The sequence below is a fragment of the Protopterus annectens genome, chromosome 3.part0 (genome assembly GCF_019279795.1).
Source record: "Protopterus annectens isolate FY-2018-M chromosome 3.part0, PAN1.0, whole genome shotgun sequence".
In the NCBI taxonomy this organism is placed as follows: domain Eukaryota; kingdom Metazoa; phylum Chordata; order Ceratodontiformes; family Protopteridae; genus Protopterus; species Protopterus annectens.
The window spans coordinates 212,887,212-212,906,593 of record NC_056731.1 but is presented as its reverse complement, the minus strand read 5'-3'; the positions used below and the strand labels follow the sequence as shown (position 1 = coordinate 212,906,593).

Below are 19,382 nucleotides of genomic sequence, written 5' to 3'. Positions count from 1 at the left end.
TGTGTGTTAGTATGCATTTTTCTAAAGGATAAGATGTCTAAAACTCAAATGTCTGTCATTATTTAGCAACTTCAGTCCTTTTTAGGAGGAATATGGGGCAAAAATCTAGACATTCTGCAAAAACCTGGATAGCTGAGGTGCATGATACCTCCCTCTTTTACATACACACACACACACACACACACACACACACACACACACACGTGCACACACACACACACACACACACACACACACACACACTCTCTCACACACACACACACACACACACACACACACACACACACACACACACACACACACACACACACACACACACCATACCTCTCAATCTTTTAACACAAGAAATCTGAAGAAAGGTTGTTAGAATGTTGGGGACAAAGACCCAAATCTAGGTGACACATTTAGTAAGTTGCTAGAATAAGATTTGTGTTAGAATGCATTTTTCTGAAGGATATGAAGTCTGAAACTGTAATGCAGGTCATTGCTTAGTAACTTTAATCCTTAGCTCATCCCAGTGATTTGTCAGTAGAAAAAAAAAACGGATCTTTCATGAGGAACAGACCAAAAATATAAGGCAAAAATCTGGACATTCTGTGAAAATCTGTACAGTTGAGAGGTATGACGCAAACATACATCCCCCTACCTCCTTAGAAACTGGATAGAACAGCAGGTTTTGCATTAGTATGCATTTTCTGAGGATTTGAAGTCTAAAACTCAAATGTCTGCCATTATTTTCTGACTTCAGTCCTCAATGATTTGCCAGGAAAACACAATTTTATGAGAAACAAATTGAAAATATGAGGCAAAAATCTGGATAATTCCCAGGTATGATCGCCCCCCCATTTACACACACTCCTACCCCCCCTTTAACTTACACACACACACACACACACACACACACACACACACACACACACACACACACCTACATCTCACTTGTACATTTGTTCACAGTCAAAACATCTACTGGAATTCAAATTCCGTGGATGAAGACGTAAACCATCCGTCGCACAGATGCTTCCGGATCAAAGGGCATTCTTAAAGAAGAACGCCCTTAAAAAGTAAAAAAAAAAATTATTTTTGTTTTTTAATTAAAAGGATTAATCTCCCAGCCAGCAATTCCAGGGGGTGCAAATGCACCCCCCTTGCACCTGCCTGCAGGCACCCTGGGATCTGAGTATGCAGATAACTCTTTATCTCTCTCTCTCTCTCTCTCTCTCTCTCTCGTTTGGTCATTGCGTTTTCACCATAGTGAGGAAATCCTTCTATTTGGCCTAGTTAATTTCCAAGGGAATATATTTAAGATCCTGAGATGTTTCTTACCATGTGGCATTCTTCTTTGTTAGACCCATCATTGAATACAGCGGTAGCATTGTTGCCTCACAGCAAGAGGTTTTCCCGTTTGATTCTCGGCTGGAGTGCGGGGGAGTCTGCATGTCCTCCCCGCGGTTGGGTGGTGTTCGAAAGATATGCATAAGGGTGTGCCTTCGTTGAAGGTTGGACGTCGAGCTGGCACCTCAGCGTTCATGAAAATCTACTGCCAATCATTAGCAGACCAGAGTTCTGCTGTGGCAACCCCTAACTGGGAAAAGCCGAAAGGCAAACAATAAAACTTAGGAGCCTACCGACTGCTCAGAAATTACCTATATCTCACTTTTGAGCCATGAAAGACCTAGTCTAATTTGAACTATTTCTTCCCAAAACCAGTGGCTCCACAAACAGTCATACTAGGGATCTAAATTTACACCAATAAATAAACAAGACTCACCGGAGGGATAGGTTCCTAACTCAATGTATTCTCAGCTTATGGAAAAAGTTACCACTACAGGTCAAGTAAAGTACTATGCTGTCTACTCTTAAGACCATTCTTGATGATTGGATGGGTAGACATAAATTTTACACCAGGGTTATCATGAATGGCCCTACTTGATTTGGGAGATGGACACTGTTAAGTATTAGTAAAGGATGTCTACTTAAAGGGGTATATGGATAGGTCTGTTACAGTCCCTGGGATTGCTTGCCTAGTATTGTTCCTGTCTTCTTAATTCTGCACTGAGCACAAACTGACCCAAAGGAGGAATTTCATATTGTGATTCCTTTGCCTCAAGGCCCTAGGCAAAGAATAGCAACACACACTCGTGTGAACATAATGGAGGGAAACTGCTTGGTAGAAACAGACTAATATTGAAGAGACATTGAGAATCCACTTGCCTACAGCAACCAGTCAGCAAGTCATATTTCAATTTACAACATTGTTTTCCAAATGGAGAATTCTTATTGCACAGGTCACTAACAGTAGGGCTGAAGTCATGTCTATGGAGTTTCAAAACTTTATAAAAGAGTATGGAGTTGTTCAAATTGTGTCAAGTCTACATTATCTAGACGCAAATTGTGCTGCTGAGAGAGCAGTGCAGATGGCTAAGAAAATCCTTAACCAGCCAGATCCACATATAGCTATGTTTTATATAGTAACTCCACATAATGTGACCAGAGTGTGTCCTTCAGAACTAATAGTGAGCTGCAAGATTTGGACTATTATTCCAGTGACTGAGAGAAAGTTGTTGCCAAAAACTGTTCTGTATAAGACTTTTACAAAATCACCATTGGGGCTAGTTTTGCCTACAAATATTTTTTTGACTAAAGTCATTCATTTTATTCCTTGCCTACTTGAACCCAAGTTAGATAGTTTGGCTGAAATTAGACAGGGAAAGCAGATGAGAGACAACAGGTGTGTTTGTTGCCAGTCTGCAGAAGCGAGATCATATGTAATTTGAACCAGTGATGGAGCTGTAGTAAAGAAAAAAAATGAGACACATACAGGGCATCCCTAACATTTCCAAACCTAGTACACAGCTGTTGAACTGGATGAACAGCTGCTTTGACAGGGAGACTATGAAGAAATGAGAGAGAATGAGCCAGTGCTTTTAGAGTCCAATGACTGAACAAGTCTGTACTTGAACGCAGAAATGTAGCTGATTCATTTAGTGCTATGAACCAGCACCCTAAGTGTGGAGCCAAAAAAAAATGGACATTCTTTCTGCTGGCACACCAACCAGGTGGCTAGATGTATGTCACCTCCAGACCCACAATTCAGATCCCATTTCTGTTCCCTGCCCACAACCCTCCTTTAACATATTTTATTAAAAAATAAAAAGCATTTCTTCTTTTAAACCGTAGCAAACTGTTTGCTACAATTTATACCTGCCTACACAGAGCACTTCACTGCTCATGTTTTAGTTAAAAATAATTATTTTTATACTGTAGCAAACAGTTGTAATAGTTTGAACCCTGCCTGCACAGAGTGCTACAGATATCAGATATCAGATATCTGACGGATATAGGAAGGAAAGAGGAGAAATCATCTTGCCATTTTACTGTTTGTGACCTGTTAGAAAGGTAATTAAGAAGTCAGTTAACTGAGGAAGGTGATAGGCCATAGGAAAAGAGTTTTGTTAGGGGAATTTTTGATTGACTTTGTGAAATGCCTTGGCTAGATCCAGAAATACAGCTGAAGTTAGAAGACCTGAATTTCTATTGTTATTTATTATATTTGTGAACCTTAAAAGGGCAGTGTTTGTACTGTTATTGGGTCTGAAACCATGCTGCAAGGGAGAGTTGAGGTTATGAAAAGTAATATATGTAGTAAGTTGAGAGTGAACACGTTTCCAAGATTTGGATAAGGGTGAGAGAATGATGACTGGTCTGTAGTTTGTGAGCTCAGTTGATGTGCTGCCTTTATGGAAGGGTACTATATAGGACTTTTTTTCATAAGGTGGGAACATATTTTTCTTGGAAAGAGCAATTTATTAAAATCGTGACAGGACATACAAGGTTATCTGTAGCGAGTTTGAGGTATTCAGATGGAAGATGGTCATGGGTCATGATTGTTATATTAAGATTGCGTAGGTATTTTTTAATTGTAGAAGTTAGCACTGCACTGGAGTGAGTGTTGTGGCTTCAGTGATTAAAGCAGAGCTGCATCCAGCACAAGGCAACCTAGGCAGTTGCTTAGGGCCCATTGGCTGGGAGGGTACTACCACAACATTTGCTTTTTAATAATAAATTAATGAATTAATAAATTACATTTCTTCTTTAAGGGTGTTTGTTCTTCTTTGAGAATGCCTTTTGCATCTGTGCATCCTTGTGTGCGTCGACGCACACACCTGTTGTTGCTTTTTCTATTCCAAATTTAAACACAAACATCTGGACATGTATGCCTGCATCGCTTCCCCTGTGGAATTAGACAAATGATGGATGGAAGGTTGGTGAGGGGTGTATGTATTTATAAAATACCCTAGTTAGGGAAGGCAGGTTAGTTAAATTGCTCAGGTTCAAACCCTATGCCTTAGTGACAGGAGACAGGAGCCTAAATCATCTATACCAGCTACCAGACTACAGAAAGTGCATTTTCAAGGAATTGAGTTTCAATATATTTTCAAGGAATTGTGCTTCAGTGCATTTTCAAGGAATTATGAGCTTCAAGGGAAGAGAATTTTATTGCTGTACATGCCAAGTCTTTTTTCAATATGCAACTGTTTTGTTTAGCAAATGGTAATCACTGTCGTTGCTGTAGAATTTGAAAGCAGTGTTAGCAGCACAAGAGGTAGCATAGTTATTTTTGTTGCTGAAGGCTGTGAGTTATACTCCCACACCATGTAGAAGGATAGCTGATACTGTGCTGTAGTTTGGAGAGAGTGCTACAGTCCTGAGTGTGTTCTCCTTTAGATGAGATGCCTACTGACTATGAACCTATTGTCAGTTTGCCATCCAGTCTCTATTGCAATATTACCAGCTTACCATTTTTTAATTTAACCTAGGCAATTTATTCATCAAGAGCAGCAGGCATTGAATTTGTAGCCGAAACACTGAAATATAAAGTTGTTTACAGCAACCTAGTCATTACTTGTACATCTCTTTACTGTGGAACTATTCAGATGACTTTACTTCTGAAGAGATTGTGAATATTGAATGATATTGAGTGGATTTTATGGTTAAAATGTCCTGAAATAAGCAGTTGTGTTGTTATTGGCTCATACATTTTGTTTCATTGCTTACTGGAAAATGTTAAAAACTACACATTTAAAACACTCTAACAAGGGGTGCTGTATTATACGAGGAATATAATTTAATACAATTAAGAAGGTGAATCAAAGAACACATGCTTGTCTGCATGGTCCTAAAAATGTGTGCAAGGGGCCTGTGGTTTGAAAATAGTCCAAAGGTAAACATTATCCACCACTGGCCATATGTATTTTCTTTTAATGTAAGCTTCAGTGCTGTTTCGGTGAATGTGAGTTTCAAGGGCAAGGAAGTTTACTGGTAATGCTAAGTCTGGTTTCATTGTGAGACTGTATTGTTTTGTTTAGCAAATGTCTATCAGTGTTTGCACTATATAATTTTAAATAAAAGTTTAAAATTAAATCCAAATATCTGTAATTATTTTAGAAGTAAAGAAAAAAAATAGTATGTGCACTGACAAGTTTGAACAGTGTTAATTGTAACTGGGGAGAAATAGGCAAGTAATTGGGACACTGGAATGGATGCGGGGGTGGGGGTCTGCTGTGTATGTAGGGGGGCTTCCATCCATTACCTTACTTAGGGCTGTATTTGACCATGATCTGGCTCTGGATTGACATGGAATGGCTGGATTTGTAGTGAAGGTTACTGCATTGATAAAACATTACTTATACTGTGAAGCAATGCTTTGGGTGTTATTGGTTAAGGGATGGGTTGCGTTGGGTTGCTTTTCCAGGACTGAGCAATGTATATGTTGATTTTCAGAAGTTTTTTGGGTTGTTTGATTATGGATTTTGGATGTTGCAGTAATAAGCGTTTTTGTTTGCTTGTTTGTTCTGTTTTATGCATTATTTGCTATGGTTCTTTAACTGCCTATATTGTTACAGGGATGGTTGAGACTTGGTTGGTAGCCATGAGTTCAAGACTTTATATCTAAGGTGTATGACTTGCCTTTTTTAGTTAACAAATGGGATGGTTTGTTTTTAACTCTTTTGGCTTATTGGTGCTTACTCTGCTAGGATATTTTGAAATATTGTATTAAATGTGTCTACTGCTTCATCAAGGGAGGAGTTTTAAGTGGAACCTAGTTGACCTGGAACAGGCTGGAAGTAAAAGTATCTTTGTTGATGTCACTGAGGTTTCTTACTGTGCTATAATGGTGAACCTTGTGAGGCTGTTTGGGGTGTCTGATTATGTAGAATAGCTGGTGGTCGCTTAGGCTACTAGGTAAGGTACCCCTTGTGGCAGCATTGTTTGGAGTGGATGTTAGAATCCAGGGTAGGGTGGACCTTTTAGATGTGCCCTTGCTAATTCTACTTGGAATTCTACTTGCAGTATTATTCACTTTCAAAGACATGCATCTGGAACATTTCTCCCTGCGCCTCCGTTGAAAATTGGCTACGTTCCAAGTCGGAATATCCCGGTTAACAAATGTTAAATAAATAAATTAATTAAGAAAAGCTGTATAGCTGCATTGAATTTTTTGGGGTTTTCTAGGGTTATCTTTTTCCAGTCTATGTAACATCTCCTTGCGAGTTGGATTCCAGTCTTATGTTGGCCATGATCCAGGACAGGATCTCTTCAGGATGAGAATGTTCTTACCAGGTGGTATGTCTAGACCTATGATGGCTAGAGATTTGTGAGTATTGAGTTTGAGGAGTGAGATGAGAAGTTCAGCATTGTTGAAAGTGGTCATAGTATCATAATAATTGGAGAGACCTAAAGCACTTCTGTAGAAAGCAGCAACTCTGCCTGCTTTTTGTTGGCTCTGCTTTGCCTGAGTGTATTAGAACTCGGTGAGGGTATTTCTGTGTCTTTGGTAATTGACTTTAACCAGGTTTCTTCGGCTATAAAGAGATGGGGGGGCGTGCTATACTGGCATGAACTTCTCTGCTTTTGTAATAGATACTACTTCGGTTACTGTGCAGTATTTTAGGTGTTAGGTGGCTGGAGAGGCTACCTTTTGCTGTTTTGGGATATGTAGGATCTGGTTTGGTGGGGTCTGGGGTTAGATGAGTGGATCTGGGATTGGGATGTATATCTACTCCTAGGTTTAGCAATGTGGCTTTTGAAGAACTATTTATATTTGGATTTGAGTTTATACATGATGGAACATGTACTGATTGCTCCTATTGCAAGATGCTAATATAATTACTGTCCAGTAGTCTGAAGGAGATACTAGAGAAATTGTTGTGGTATTCTGGTTTAAGTATTGTGTGGTAGATGTAGGTAAGTAGCAACATAGTTCAGGAAACTGCAACATTTTAGCAGTCTCCGCCATCTCCAGTTCAGGACATATGCAAGTCTTTTCTTGTTTCAGATCAGGCAGCATCTTTGAATTTATTGTCTATGGTAGTGGAAGGTCTATTTTTACATACACAGGAAGGCTGTTATATGAGGCTGATTGATTTTCTCTGTGTCCAAATTTAGATTACAATAACAGGGTCTTCAGAATCCTTCATTTTTCTATGGAGTCATCACATCTAGGGAAACATTTGACTATATGGGTAAATTAGCTGGCTGGCTTATAGTGAATATCCTTTCTTCAAAATGCAGGTACTGTGAAATGATGAGAATTAAAGAATCTAAGTGGTCAACTCCTCTATATCATCCAGTACATTATTTCACCCACCCCTCTGGGTTTACAACTGACATTTTTGGGGGGCACTGTCATGGGGTGCATGCAGCCCCTATGAGTGTCAGTGCTCAGATAATGTTCTCTTTCACTTTTAAAAATTTTGGAAATGAGAACCTGAAGACTTATGGAAATAAGAAAATGGTTCAGTTTTTCATAGGAGGTGAACCAGTAAAGGTTGAAAACTGCAGACTCATAAGCATTCCCAGTCCACTTTCAAAAATACGTGGAAAAAAAAAACATTTACCTCCAGCTGACAGACAGCAGACTGACTAGTATACAGAACACAACCTATTGACGGAAAATAAACAGAGTTTCAGAGCAAGTCTCTGTATTGGGATAGCATTACTAAGGCTCCTATACTACCTAACAATTAGGGGTAGCAAAAGATTGTATACACTAGCAATCTTTCTCTACTACTTTAGATATAATACACCATAATCTAATTGGTCTTGCACTAACTTCAGAAGCAACTTCTCTAGAATGACACAAACAGTAGCTTGGCAAAAGTGTCTATCTAACAAGTAAGTGATATACTCTACCATCCTCAGATCACTAGTGTTTTCCATGTTCACAAATAGCACTTAATTTTTTTTCAGAAGACATCCATTTTCTTCAATGCATTGATGACTTTACATGGAGTCACTACTTGGATACCCTTACTAAACTTTTAGACGAGTTACCAGATGGTTTCAACACTATCCAACTGGGTCAAGAATAACAATTTTAATTGTTGTTTTAAGGCACAGAGCACTGCAGTAGTATTTGGTTTAATGTACTGCTAACCAGTAATAGGTATACAGAATTATGAGATATTCAGTTTTATAACTTACGCAATGAAGATGATTTTGTTTTTATTTGTAATACAGGTGATTGAAGCCATAGAAAATGAGGCGAAAATTAATGAGACTCGTGAGCATTACCGTCCTGCATCGGCACGGGCATCCTTATTGTACTTTATCATAAACGACCTCAGTAAAATCAACCCCATTTATCAGTTCTCTCTGAAGGTAAGACAGGGGTAATGCATGGATCTCTCTCTTTCACTCATATATTTGTTCTAACAGTTTCACCATTTTTGAAAGTTTTCTGATTTACCTTACAAACAATGTATTCTCAGATGGCAAAGAACTAATTAATGAGTTATCATACCTAAGAAATAGTAAAAATTTCACTTTCACATTTGTCTGCGTGATGTAGAAGAAAAATCCCTGACTGTGGCCTCAGTGACTGGAGTTGATTAGAGGGCCTGTTACAAAAAGAACCAATCAGGATGAGGGAGGAGTGAGGGTGCTCAGTCCTTTCACCTCTGTTGGGGTTGGAATACATGTCTGAGGGCAGGGGTGCAGCAAAAAAATTCCATTTTGTACTCACAAACTCCTTTTACTACCTCCAACCCACTTGACATTTCAAATAAATGGACGTCTTTCAAAATGTTGTCCCCCTAATAAATGTACACATCATTTTCAGCAGTTCCCTCTGAACCTATTAAAGATATTGCTTTTAGATTTGCAATACTTTCTGTAGCAAGTTATGTATGTACTGTTGTTTGAGGCATTAGCACAGCTGTAAAAATAATATGGTCTGTAAAAAGTTACAGTGTGTGTGAGTGATGCAAAGAAAAAAAAATAAGCTCTGTAGAGTACAAAGTGTATGCCTGGATGCACTCTTGCCTGAAGACACACAAGGTGTCACAGTTTGACCAACGGAGACTAAAGTAACATACATGGGGTGCCTGCTCTGAGGAGGTAGAGATGGCTACAGGCATGAGTGACAGTTCTGTGTTATGGCCATTGCATATCCTCACTGAGGACACGCCTAGTGTGTGCGTGTGTGCATGTGTGCGTGCCTGCATGTGTGTGTGTGTGTGTGTGTGTGTGTGTGTGTGTGTGTGTGTGTGTGTGTGTGTGTGTGTGTTTGTGTGTGTGTGTATGTAGTTGGGGTCTGACACTTAGACACTGCCCTTCTGCAAATGATGGCAGCCCTCCTGGTGCTTTGCCCCTGCCCAAAGGAAATGAAAGTGCTAAAGGGTACTTGCCTTGGGGGGGTGGAATAAATGAATCAAAAGCATATCTAAGGGGATTCTGGATGGTCAAGTATGGGCTTGGGCCAAAACAGATTACTAGATTTCTCTTCCCATTTTGTTATAAGAAAAAAATTAGTGAATGTGTGGTAATTGTTGGAGACTTCCTTTAGAGTCCATCCATTTCTGTAGCTTATTCCATTCTTCATGATCTAATCCAGAATTGTGATGTAATAGTATGCTGCTACTTAAGTAGCTGCAGTGCCCCATCAGTGTTGCATGCTTCATGTTAGTATGGAGGATTTGTTTATTTTTTTATTTATTATTGCATGTGTTTGTTAAGTGGGGTAGATCACTAATTAAAAAGACTGATCTGAAGTAGAATGCTCATTTGTCAGCAACCTGTGGGTTACGGATCCGATATCGGATCCAAGCCGGCAACTTGTTTCAAGCTAATGGATCCGAGCTCCTAGCTCCTCCCTTCACCCATAATCCCCTGCTAACCCTCCATGACCTCAGATCTAGTTTGCCGCGCTTGTGGATGGCTGGATCCTTTTGAGCTCGTCAGCTAAGTGGAATTTTACTGCTTTTATCTGTACTTTTCCTGTCAGAATTTTTCTTTTTTAGTTAAATAAGAAAAAGTGTGTAAGTGTTAGGCTTCCTTATTATTTTTTCTTTAATTAGTTCCCCCTCCCTTCGCTGGTCGTTAGTGTGTGTGTGTGTGCTGTGTTTCTTTTTGGGGCCTGTGTGTGTGTGTGGTTGTTTTTTTTTTCTTTAAAAAAAAAAAATGGCTGAGGCCCCAAAAGCCATATTTTCCAAATGTACCGAGTGTGGCCATAAGCTCTCCCCGGCTGATGGCCATACTCGGTGCGTTCGGTGCCTTGGGGTTGAACACCTTACCTCAGGCTGTACCATCTGTGCAGCGTTCAACCCCAGGGCACTGAAAGAGCGGAGGTCGAAGCTAGTCCTTGCGGGACTTTTACCCCCGGACTCGGCTTCGGCCTCCGCTACCTCTGCTGCTCCCGTGGCTCCACCACAGCCTGTGGTCGCTGCCACTCCTGCTCCCCTGCCTCCGTCCAGGACTCAAACTCCCGCTAAAGTGTCGGAGGACAGGGAGGCCAGGAGGGAGAAACGGAGGGAGAAGCACCACAAGCGGTGGGCCAAGACCTCCGTTTCGGCCCTGCCAGCTAAGCGGGCTTCTCCCTCCACTGCTTCTAGGTCTCCGCCTCCTCGGCTCCAATCCCCTTGTTTCTCCCTGGGGCCCGAGGAGGAGGAGACCCAATCTCAGTCGAGGTCATCGAGGCGGCATTCCAGGCCTGCCTCGGTGGCCTCTTCGAGATCTACTTTTAGTTTATTCGATGCAGACTTGGACCGGATGATGCGAAGATTCATCCAGACCCAGCTGCAGATGGGAGTGCTCTTGCCCCCCCCCCCCCAGGGGGGGAGCTCGACACCTTTTTTCCACCCTATTGCTCCTTCTCCGACCCGCTATCCGGGTTCGGAGCGTTCGGAGCCGAGCAGCGTTGGAGCCGGGTGTGGGTCGGCACCGACAGTACTTGGTACTTCGGATCCGACCCTGCCCCTCGAGCCTGTCGGATCCGACCTCTCGGAGCTGTGGTCCGAGCTTCAGATCCAGGGGATTCAGTGTGCCTTCGGCTCTGTCTAGGTCGGAGCCCACTGGTCCCTCGGATCCGACGGTCTCGGCGCCGGCTCCGATCCCTTCATCGGATCCGAGTGGGAGCCGACTTTCGGATCCATTAGAGAGTGGCTCTCCCTCAGCCTTCGATGTTGTGGAGAGGGCTCTATTGAGAGCATCCGGACCCCCGGTCCTTGCATCGGCTCCTCCCTGCACTCCCTCTCTGCTGGGCCAGGCTTCCATCACCCGGCCAAAGGGACAGCCTGCTTCGATGTCACAGATGGTTCCATTGGAACAAGATGTTGCTGGTGAGGCCTCCTCGGACAGTCCCCCCGAGGAAGTTCCCCGTAAGCATAAGTGCAAAAGGAGGCACGTGGACTCCCCTGAGTCCTTAACCGAGGACACAGACTTGGAGGAAGGGGAAGGCTCCCCAAGATCGCCCCCTGAGGATGTCTCCTTTGGAGACATCATGGAGATGCTAAGGATCAGAGGTGGGTGGTCTGCCCCCAAGTCTTCCTCTGACGAGTCCGTGTTTCTGGAGGCATTCGAGGCAGGCCCGTCTACCTCTTGGGTGTCCCCTCCGGCCGACCCCCTGGTGGACCTCATTACCACCAGGGCGTGGAAGGATCCGGACACCGTGGAGCCAATACCGAAACGCCCAGATAGAATTCTTAGCCCCCCCTCAGACCGATCACATTGGAGTAAGGGGCCCCCTGTAGATGCCGTGCTGACGGTGGCAGCCACGAATAGGGAATTGGCTCAGGAGAGCCCCTCAGTCCATCCACCGAGCAAAGAGTCCCGTTTGATAGACCGCTTAGGGAAGCGAGTCTTTAGTTCAGTGACCTTCTCGGTAAGGTCTCTGAACTATATAGCACATGTCATCAGGATGCAGCGGGATCTTATCAAAGAATACGCTGCATCCCCCCCTGAGTCCATGTCGGAGGATGACAAACAATTGTACTCCACCCGAATGGCCACTCTGAGATCAATTTCAAACACCTCTATGCGGCTATTGTCCCACGCCACAGAGGGAGCCGTTAGGGCTAGCGGAGCAGGCCTAGTCATGAGACGTCAGGCCTGGCTCCGTCATTGCGATTTTGCGGAGCCCTTTAAAGCGTCCTTCGCGAATGCCCCTTTCGATGGTTCTGCCCTATTTGGCAAATCAGTTCACGAGACACTTGTCCAGAGCGAGAAGGACGGGAAGACGTTGTCTGCCGTCGGAGTCTGCTTCTCTACTTCCCAGCGGTCCCTTTCGAGGAACCAAAAGGGTCAGAAGAAGATGTGGTTCTGAAAATCACAACATTCCCAACCAGCTCTGGACAACCAGTCCTACCGTGGCAGAGGTGGACAGGGAGGACACCGCCCCAGGGGCAGAGGGGCTCCGAGAAACTTTGGGTCCAGAGAACCTTTCTCTGAGCGGCCCGTGCAGCAGCCCTGAGGGGTTGCCCGGCTGCTCCACTCTGGAGGCAGTCGGGGGGCGCTTCTCGGAACACCTAGTGGCATGGGAGTCCATCACAACAGACCGCTGGGTGCTTCGCATTATATCCAGAGGGTACAAAATACCACTACTCCATGTCCCCAAATCCAAGAACCTCCCCGATGTACCACCCAATCAGAGGGAGGCCGCAGCTGCAGAAATTCACCAGCTGCTAAGAAAAAGAGCCATCCAGCCCGTCCCCCAAGACCAGCTCGGATTAGGGTTCTACTCCAGGTTCTTTTTGGTGCCAAAAAAGACGGGGGACTTGAGACCGATCCTAGACCTTTCCCGCTTGAACCTGTCAGTAACCAAGGAAAAATTCCAGATGGTCACTCTTCAATCTGTTCTCCCCCTTTTGAGGGAGAATGATTGGATGTGCTCCATAGACCTCAAGGATGCGTACTACCACATTTTAATGGACAAACAATCCAGGAGGTTCCTTCGCTTCCAGCTGGGGGCCAGTCACTACCAGTTCAGGGTCCTTCCCTTTGGCCTCACCACAGCCCCCAGGGTGTTCACCAAGGTATTAGCAGTGATTGCGGCCCACCTGAGACTCCAGGGAATACAGGTCTTTTCGTACCTGGACGACTGGCTCCTGACTGCACCAACAAGGCATCTACTTTGCTCAGCCAGAGACTTCTTTCTCCGTCTAGCCCCACAGTTAGGCATTACTATCAACGTCGGCAAATCTCTACTGGCTCCAACGCAGGTCATAGAATTCATAGGTGCCAGAATAGACACCAGAGATTTGCGAGCCTTCCTAACTTCCGAGAGAATCCGGAACTTACAACTTCATGTGCGGGCTATCCTCCAATCAGAGGCTTCACCAGCGGAATTGGTCCTGAGGGCACTAGGCTCCATGGCGGAAGCGATAACGCTCCTTCCATGCGCCCGTTTGAACATGCGGGTACTGCAATGGACTCTGCTAGTGCAATGGTCCTTTCTATCCCTTCCTCTCCACCATCCCATTGCTATCAGCAAGGCTTGCAGGAGGGCGCTACTATGGTGGCTCCAAGCCTCGAACTTCCATACGGGCCGTTCCTTCTGCTCCTTTCCCCCTCTCGCCACGGTGACCATGGACGCTTCCCGCCTCGGGTGGGGGGGGGCATTATTCAGGCAGGACAGTCCAAGGCACGTGGAATGATACAGAGACCTCCCTGCATATCAACGTTCTGGAGATGAGAGCGGTGCTGTTGGCGTTGCAAGCACTTCAGGGCCTCCTCCCCACAGGAATGATTGCAATTTAGTCGGACAACATGTCGGTGGTCTGGTACATCAACAAACAGGGGGGAACCAGATCTTACCCTCTATGCCGCGAAGCCATGAGAGTGTGGGAATGGGCGATCTCCTCCAACCGCTTTCTGATTGCAACGCACATTCCGGGGAGGACCAACATCCTAGCAGACAAGCTCAGCCGCACCCTTCTTACCCCGTACGAGTGGTCTCTCAATCCACTAGTAGCGAAGCAGATATTCGCAACATGGGGGCAACCCTGCTGCGATCTTTTTGCATCTCCATCAAACACCAAATGCGGCAATTTCTTCGCTCTAATCCCCCCTTCAGGGGAAACTCCAAGAGACGCTCTGGTGCATGCTTGGCCACCCGGTCTACTCTATGCCTATCCTCCTCTACCACTAATGATACAACTCTTACAGAAAGCCTCACGGTTGGGGAGCAAGATGATCCCCATTGCCCCATTCTGGCCTCGGCAAATTTGGTTCCCTTACCTGTGGTCTCACCTTGTGAATCACCCTTGGATTCTAGATCCCACTCCGGATCTCATCTCCCATCCGTCGAACTTACCAACTCCAAACCTGGACAATCTGAAACTGACAGCTTGATTGCTCCAGTTCCACTCCTAGTTAGGACTCCCGGTATCTCTTCACCAGTCAAAGCCATCCTCGTGGCAGCGCATAAGCCCTCCACCAGGAAAGTGTACCACAGTAAATGGAAACGTTTTTCCATCTGGGTGGAGCATCACGATCTAGATCCCTTTATGGCTCCTCTTCCATCCATATTAGACTTCCTAACTGAACTCTTTCAGGAAGGCGCTAGTTGTTCAACTGTCAAAGTGCAATTGGCAGCCATATCACATTACCATGTGGGACATGATACAGGGCCTTTGATGTCGGCCAAGTTGTGTAAAACCTTTCTCAAGGGCACCTTTTTACTTAGACCCGCTGTAAAAGAAGCCGTGCCCCCCTGGGATCTTACATTAGTTCTTCAAGCCTTGACTGCTCCACCCTTTGAACCCGCTGCTTCAGTAGATCTCAAATTCTTGTCATGGAAAACAGCATTCCTTGTAGCCATCACTTCAGCGAAAAGAGTGTCGGAGCTTCAAGCTCTCTCTGTGAAGCCTCCTTACCTGATCTTTCACCCAGATAGAGTGTACCTCAGGATCAATCCCTCCTTTCTTCCCAAGATAGCATCAGAAACCAACATAAATCAATCCATAAATTTACCGGTTTTCTTCCCTAAATATCAGAATAAGGGAGAGTACAAGCTGCACTCATTAGATGTTCATAGGCAGCTTCGCTTTTATACTCATAGGACAGCTGGCCATAGACAATCCGACCAGCTGTTTGTTTCCTTTGCCAAATTTAACTTGGGGAAAGCTATCTCTAAAGTATCTTTATCTCACTATATTTCTCAATGTATCCTACTGGCATATCAAGCCTCGGGTAGACCCGCACCAGAAGGAGTTCCTGCTCATTCCACCCGCTCCATTTCTACCTCTGCGGCCTTCAAGTCTAGAGTTCCATTGGATGATATTTGTTCTGCAGCCACTTGGGCTTCATCTCATACCTTTATTAACCACTACAAACTAGACGTGCTTTCTAGAGGGAGAGCATCCTTTGGCTCTGCGGTGCTTCATAATATCCTTCCATGATGGCCACCCCAAGGTGCAGGTAGCTGGGGACTCTGTCCCACAGGTTGCTGACAAATGAACATCCTACTTCAGATTTAGAAGTTATGTACTCACCATAACGTTCCATCTGAGTAGGTAGTTCATTTGTCTGCAACCATCCCCCCCTCCTTCCCCCTGGCCTTCTTCGGATCTTCTGGTAGTTAGATATCCTTTTGTTGGATATATATTGAGGGGCAAACTCGATCTGAGGTCATGGAGGGTTAGCAGGGGATTATGGGTGAAGGGAGGAGCTAGGAGCTCGGATCCATTAGCTTGAAACAAGTTGCCATCTCGGATCCGATATCGGATCCGTAACCCACAGGTTGCAGACAAATGAACTACCTACTCAGATGGAACGTTATGGTGAGTACATAACTTCTAATTTTCAGGCTCAGCCTGGGAATACGTGACATATACCAAATGATACTAAGGCATAAATGTGAAGGAACATACAGCCTTATATAAAGAATGTAGTATAGTAGTTAGATACATAAATATATACATATAGTTGGAGATCCTAGTTTTTTGTGCCATATATGTACACAGTTATATGCCCGCATAGTCAGATAGTCAAGAAAACAGGCATAAGATTTCATGTTCAATAAATAAATAAATGTTCATTTGTCAGTGATTAGCTGAACTGACAGCTGTAACACCCATGACATTATATATAACTGTAGCTGCTCCTCAAAGATACAGTAAATAAATAACTTCACAAGTGCCTATATATATAAGACATTGCCCTTACATTAAAAAGAATACAGCTTTTAGGCTTAGCTGTGTGGTGCAGAGGGATGATGCCTCAACTGAGACCTAGGCAACTGGGGTTTTATTAGTGGCTCTGGCACTGGGGGGAGCCAGGCAGGGAGGGGGAAGGGTGAAGTGCCACGGCCTGCTTGCCTCTACCAGGAGGTGTGACGGCTTGCACACAGTTGTAGGCAAAGAAAGCATTGTGATGACCCTTGTATAGAAAGAAAAAAATGCCCCCAAGTGCTTTGAGGGAGGGGCAGGGCTGCTTGGAGAGAACATCACTTGCAGAGACGTGAGGAGTTGTCCTTCACAGTCAGCCTATTGGATGTCCCCTCCCAGCACTTCACCAAGTGCCCCCAAGAGGGGGCCAATGATCAGCAGATGGTTGAGGCTAAGAATAGCAAAAGGAAAAAAAAAAATAAAAGAGTAGAGATGTTTTATATGCAGTATGTTGTATTATGAGCGTCATATGCTATGCAGCAAGGCATACCAAAGCATTTCAGCTGATTAATACATTCTCAATAATCATAATTTATGTGCAGTCAGAATTATCTATTTGACCATGAGTAAGTTTTCATATCTAGAATATATGTTTCAAATGATGTAGCAACTTTAGGACAGTTTTTTTAAGAACAATCTCATACCTGAATCTGCATGTCTGGATTACTCATCAATATTATTCATTGCCAAGTCTTGTGATGAGGAATTTTCATGTTGAATAGATGTCTGGATAATACTTCCTTTAAGTGACTTTTTCAGCTGTTGGTGGTCTGTGGAGTTACTGTGTTTATTTTGTTTCATGACTGTAACCATACATTTAATGCAGTCAGTAAGCTTTATTTTTTGACAATAACACCGGGCCTCTCATTCTTTTAAGATCTTGCTTTGCTCTGTTCCTCAATGCACAACATAATGTTCTAGGATTATGAACTTTTGCTCTAGCATTAGGTAGTATTTTTACATGGTATTAATCTTGGAATCAAACCAAACCAGTAAATAAATCTGCAAACTTTTACAATATGCCATTACTTGCATTTGATTATATCACTTTGCAAGTATTCGCTTGCTTAACTCTCAGTGGAGCTGAATAAATTACATAGCACTTAGCATTAACAGGAATGAAGTGGAAATTGCTAGACGTAACAACTTAGCTAATGTTGGAAACATTTGATTTGGTACCTGCACGAACATACACTCTGCTTGCATACTAAATACTTTTAACCATGCCAAGTTTTTCACGTCAAGCAACCAAATATAGTTTCCTGTTTTAAAGCATTTCCCAAAGATGTGGCTTGCAAAAGCAAATTGATAACTAGTAAGTGCAGTCTTTAAAATTATTTGTAAGCACTGACACATATTGCGCACTGCCTTATTAATGAGTCCTTGTTACTTGCAAATACTCAAGAAGTGTTATTTAGAAAAGGCTGAATCATTAAAGATTTTTTTCAGTTCTGTGCTAGTTCAAGCTCTGTCCCACATTTCCAAAACAGGGCCTATATTATATGCTTCCTTTTTAGAAACAGTTACAGATTTTACTATGTGACAATGCATATGAAGTATGTTAAACATCGGTAATGACTAGCAAATGTAGATGCCCTTGTTACTTGGTCTGTACAATTAGACAATATGGGGGATTGGAAGAGTGATATGAAGAACAAATGAAGAAGGTCCAATAGTAGAGTAGAGTGGATGCAAAGAATTCAACAGCCAGATGCTTTTTTGTGATAAATAATTCAATCCCAAGGGAATTCTGACATTCATAAAGTAAGGTGGATGTTGAGATAAACTGAGTGTACAAAGGTGTATATCAAGGCACATTTTGATAATTGGAAAAATAAACCTGAATGGGTTTAACAATGGCATTTATCTAGTACTGTGTTTATTAAATAACTAAATTCCAAAGCTTCTTTTTATCTATGAAATGTACACAATGCATGGGTATTATGATTGCTCTTAAATCATTTGAAAAGAATGCAACAAAAGTACAAAGCAAGAGTTAAATAAACTGATTTGGTATTAAACCCAAACATCACAATGCTATATATTATTAGAAGTGATACTTAAAGGAGATTTTTTATTTTTAAAAGAGCAATATGTAATTGTTTACAATTATATGTTCAGTCTCTATGCATGGTGTACTTATTTCCACACTAATAGTTGATACAGCTGTTTTATAATTGTATGGTTATATAAAGGTAATCTCTAGTCCATCAATCAGTGACATTTAGCTTTGAAATTAATAATTTGCCATTGTTAAGTATGTAAATACATACATCACAAACAACTATTCTATCTAGTCATAATCCCTATATTAATTTAACATTGCTTTTAAACAATAACAAACACGCAAGGTAACTATTTACAGTATAAGGTCAGAAATTAACTAGTGACCATATTGTTTTATTATCACTGTATTAAAAGCTGAACAGTTGGGCCAGTGACTTCATATTTTGTATTACCATCTACTTTATTAAATTGATCTAACTTTTTAGTAGTTTTTTTCCATATCAGTGTCCTATTCAGACATAATTTCCATAGAAAATTCCATACTGACCATTTTTTTATCAGGAATTCTGTTTCAGATCTCTAAAAGTTCTCAGTTCCATATTTTTGATCTCGGTAATTATCCATTTTCTAGTTATGGCTTTTTTAGCCACTGTCAACACATTAAAGATAGCAATGCTTTCTCCTCTTTAATATATACTATTTTACACCAGCTCAACAAGAACTTCTCTATACTGAATTTAAATTCTCTTCTGATTATAAGACGTGGAATATCTTTCATTTTACTGTTGTATTGAAGCAGTTCTTTACATCCCAACACATTTGCTCCCTAGAATGTTGTTCTGAACCTTCACAGCATCAACACATGCCTCTTGCCTGTGGAAACATGAGAGATTTATGCCAATATTTCCATGCAAAACTTCTAAATTT

The 19,382-nt window shown here is 42.7% G+C and overlaps 1 protein-coding gene across 1 annotated transcript in view; it reads left to right on the top strand.

Annotated features, from left to right (window-relative positions):
• DNAH11 (dynein axonemal heavy chain 11) overlaps positions 1-19,382 on the top strand; it is a 4,606,558-nt gene that overhangs the window by 3,698,754 nt on the left and 888,422 nt on the right. The window contains exon 68 of the mRNA XM_044065542.1: positions 8,524-8,664. Within this exon, the coding sequence (XP_043921477.1) occupies positions 8,524-8,664 (141 nt within the window). The remainder of the gene's footprint in view (positions 1-8,523; positions 8,665-19,382) is intronic.